At 54.0% G+C, this 3,428-nt stretch overlaps 1 protein-coding gene across 1 annotated transcript; it reads right to left on the reverse strand.

Annotated features, from left to right (window-relative positions):
* Positions 1-1,800: 1,800 nt before the first annotated feature.
* TEX44 (testis expressed 44) lies at positions 1,801-2,956 on the reverse strand. The gene is given in 2 exon segments (XM_033112291.1): positions 1,801-2,224; positions 2,226-2,956. Coding segments are annotated over 2 exon segments (1,155 nt in total).
* Between the last annotated feature and the right edge of the window lie 472 nt (positions 2,957-3,428).

Below are 3,428 nucleotides of genomic sequence, written 5' to 3' on the forward strand. Positions count from 1 at the left end.
TCTTTAATTCACCATTGCAGTTTCAGTATCTAGCAGTAGCTGGCACATAGTGGCATTTACCTGGTTCAAAAAATATTTGTTGACAGCATTTGGGGTCTACTCTGGCATCTTTGTTGCCCATTCTGTGCTCTGGGCTCTGGCCAGGTTGAGCTGCTTGATCCCCGCCCCCCCACACCCAGCACCCATCACGGCTGCCTTTGTTCTTACGCCTCTGGCCTCTGTTGGGGGGACACCATCTCTCCTCTCTGTTTAGGTCTGACTCAATCGCTTCTGGGGGCAGTGGGTGCGGGGTGATTACTGGGATCTGAACTGACAATCTCCCTCCTCTGAATTCTTTGCTTTCACTACATGGAAACAGTTAACCTCTCTCACCTACAGAAAGTGGCAGCTCCTTGAGGGAAGGGGTAGACACACCTGGTTCATCCTTGTATCCCTTTGGGCCTGGCATCAGATTTCCTCATATGAGCCCCATGCAGGGGAGGAGTGGCAATTGTGTACCTCTGGGGCCAGACTGGTGACATCAATCACTGATGCAGGCAAGGTAGGTCCTTCTAAAGCGGGCAGCTTAGCTACCAGTTGCTCTGAAGAAATAAGACTCCTAGATTTTCCAAGAGAAGCAGAAATCCATATTTTTATGTAAAATCTCTGGGTTTTTAAACATTGGCAACGAATTCACAATTTGAGAAATACCATATAGGGCAAAAAAATCCATCAGTGGGCTGGTGTCGGCCAAGGGCCCCTTTTGGAGATGCTGTTAGAAATGAGTAATGGATGAACGAATGAATCCACGGCCAGGCCTGCAGCACGAAGTGTGTGGGGTGTGACTGTGTAAAGCCCCTGTCTAGGGGCAGAAGTTGGGGCTGATGTCCAGTTAGAACCTCACTCACCAAGTGACAGGACTGGTGTGGCACTGTGTGCAGCCAGAAGGTGGGCTGGTGGCTCTTTCCAAGAGCATGCGGCTGCCTTTCCAAGGTGACAGAGTCATAGACAAGAGCAAAAGCCATGTAAGGAGACCTGGGTCTGGGGTGACCCACTTTGTCCTGGTTTGCCTGGTTTAAAATCTGGAATTCCCACATTCCAGGAACTCTCCTTGTCCCAGGAAAACCCTGACTGTCAGTCACCCTCGTTAGATCCCTGTTCCCACCTATCCCGGGCTTGCTAGAGGATCATAACATGGCCCCTGAAATGTTCGGGCTCATTAAATGCTGGACACCATGTGTTAGGTCCTGCACGGTTTCCCTTACGTCTTATAATGTCTTCATGGTGTAGATTCGTTATCTGTTGTATAGAGGAGAGTCAGAGATTCAGAGGGTGAAGTGAATGGCTCCGTGCCCTCACCCTCTCTCAGAGGGCCCTAGCAGGGGGGCAACCTGAGCCTGCTAGGCCAGTAGGCCCTGGGGAAGGGTCAGGTCTCACTTCCTCAGGAATGCACTTACCTGGTTGGCAGTCCAGCGAGGATCAATTTTTGCAGGTCTGAGACTCCCACGCCTGGCCCTGAGCCCTGCCCAGGCTCTACTCTTTACATGCTTGGCCCCAGCCCCTGAATGGTACCACCTGGGAAGCCTTCAGAGGACACCTTTCTGTTTCCAGAACACCCTAATCTGCTCCTGTTCCTCCACCCTGTGCCCACTGCACGGACAGGGGATAAGGCCGGCGCTTAGAAAATAAATATTGCTGGTGATTTATTGCCTGGTCTAGGGAGAGCTGTCCAGGGCAGGGGTGGGCAAGGGGGCAGGGCGTGAAGGTCTCAGGGCCTCGGGAGGTTACTAAGCCAGTCCTTTGGGGCTCCCTGCACAGGGTCTAGTCACAGTCACAGCCAGTATGGTGTGAGGTGAGGTGGCTGGTGAGGTAGCGCATGGCTGAGTGGATGCCCTCTACAGTCCTCTGCTCCATCCTCTCTAGCATGTGGGTGACGGAGCGCAGGGCCAAGTCAGTGCCTGCAGCCAGTCCGGAGGAGAAGGCCAACCTGACATTCCCCAGAATACTGGAGACAGAGTGCAGCCTGGGGCCCCGGCTGTGTAGCAGTTCTGACACGGAGCTATGGCCAAAGGCCAGCAAACCCGAGGCCACGCCCATGGTGGCCTCAGACCACATCAGGATGTCTGCCAGGGAGCTGATGGACCCCTCGCCCCAGTTTAGTAAGCTGGTCACAGAGTGCATGTAGTTGTTCTCCTCTCTGGCCATGTACAGGCTCTGGTCCAGCGGTGTCCTCCTCGGGGCCACCGTGGGGCTCTAGGTGAGTGGGGAGCACTGCTCCCTGGGAGGGAGGGACTGGCTGAGCCTGCAGGTCTCCTGAGTGGTCCACCAAATCCCCCTCAGTCACTACCTGGGACTCAGCTGATGGCAAAGCTTCACTGTCAGGATGCAAGGCCTCCGGACTTTCAGGTTTCTTTTCAACAGCTTCAGTGATGCCTGTGGCCGGAGTGTCAAGCTGGCTGTTGGCATCTGCAGTGCTCACAGTGGGCACATTTTGGGGAGACTGTACCTCAGCACTTGGGGTCAATGGAACTAATGTTTGCTCCCTGTCCAGGGCACCTACCGCTTGTGGTATCTCCTCCTTAACCAGTGAGTCATGTTGGAAAGTCTGAAGACTCTGAGTCATCCTTGAATCTTGCACTGGCCTGTCCCACACTGGGTTCTGGAGGCTCTTGGATGTTTGCAGGGCATCTGGGGCTGGGTGGGCAAGATGGGCTTTGGTCTCCTTGGGCTCCTGGCTGTGCTCTGCATCATCTTCATGCTTGTCCTTGTCCCCAGACACTGATATGGCCTCGGAAGTGGCTGGCTTGATGGAGGCCTGATTTACATCCTGCCGTTCAGCTGACACTGCAGCACCATCAGGCACTGCAAGGAGGGGGACCTGATTTTGGGATCCTCCTGTTGGGCTGTCTGAAGACCTGTTGTCATCATGTGTGGGGATGCTGGAGACGCTGGCATTTCCTGAGGGCACGGTGGTCATCTAGGCCCTCTGTTACTTCTGCTGGTTGAGGGAGTGGCCATGCCCCTGCTGGGCCGAGTTGTCCAGGTGGTGAGGTCACAGGGGGCTGTTGGCAGCTGGCGATGTCACAGGCACCTGAGCTTCCAGAATGGTTGCCCTAGTGGGCTGAGTCCACAGGATCATTTGTAGCTGACTTTGCAAGTGCATAAGGAGAGAAATGTAAACATCTTGGAAAAGGATGTAGGTGTGTATATAGGTGCAGCTGTCCTAAGGATTCATAATGGCTATGACTGATGAAAGAGGATGAGATGAAAGAGGACGTGATGTATAATAAATCCTATAAGGGACCACTCCCAGCACGTCCCTGTCCACACCAGGGATTCAGACCCTGGTTGGGACAGTCTTTCAGCAGAAAGTCAGTTTCCAGCAGTGGTGAGTAGGAGGAATAAGTGAAGGCTAAGGGCCTGGGCAGCTCCTAGCCCTGACCGTCTTT

Source organism: Rhinolophus ferrumequinum, chromosome 8, assembly GCF_004115265.2.
Source record: "Rhinolophus ferrumequinum isolate MPI-CBG mRhiFer1 chromosome 8, mRhiFer1_v1.p, whole genome shotgun sequence".
NCBI lineage: Eukaryota > Metazoa > Chordata > Mammalia > Chiroptera > Rhinolophidae > Rhinolophus > Rhinolophus ferrumequinum.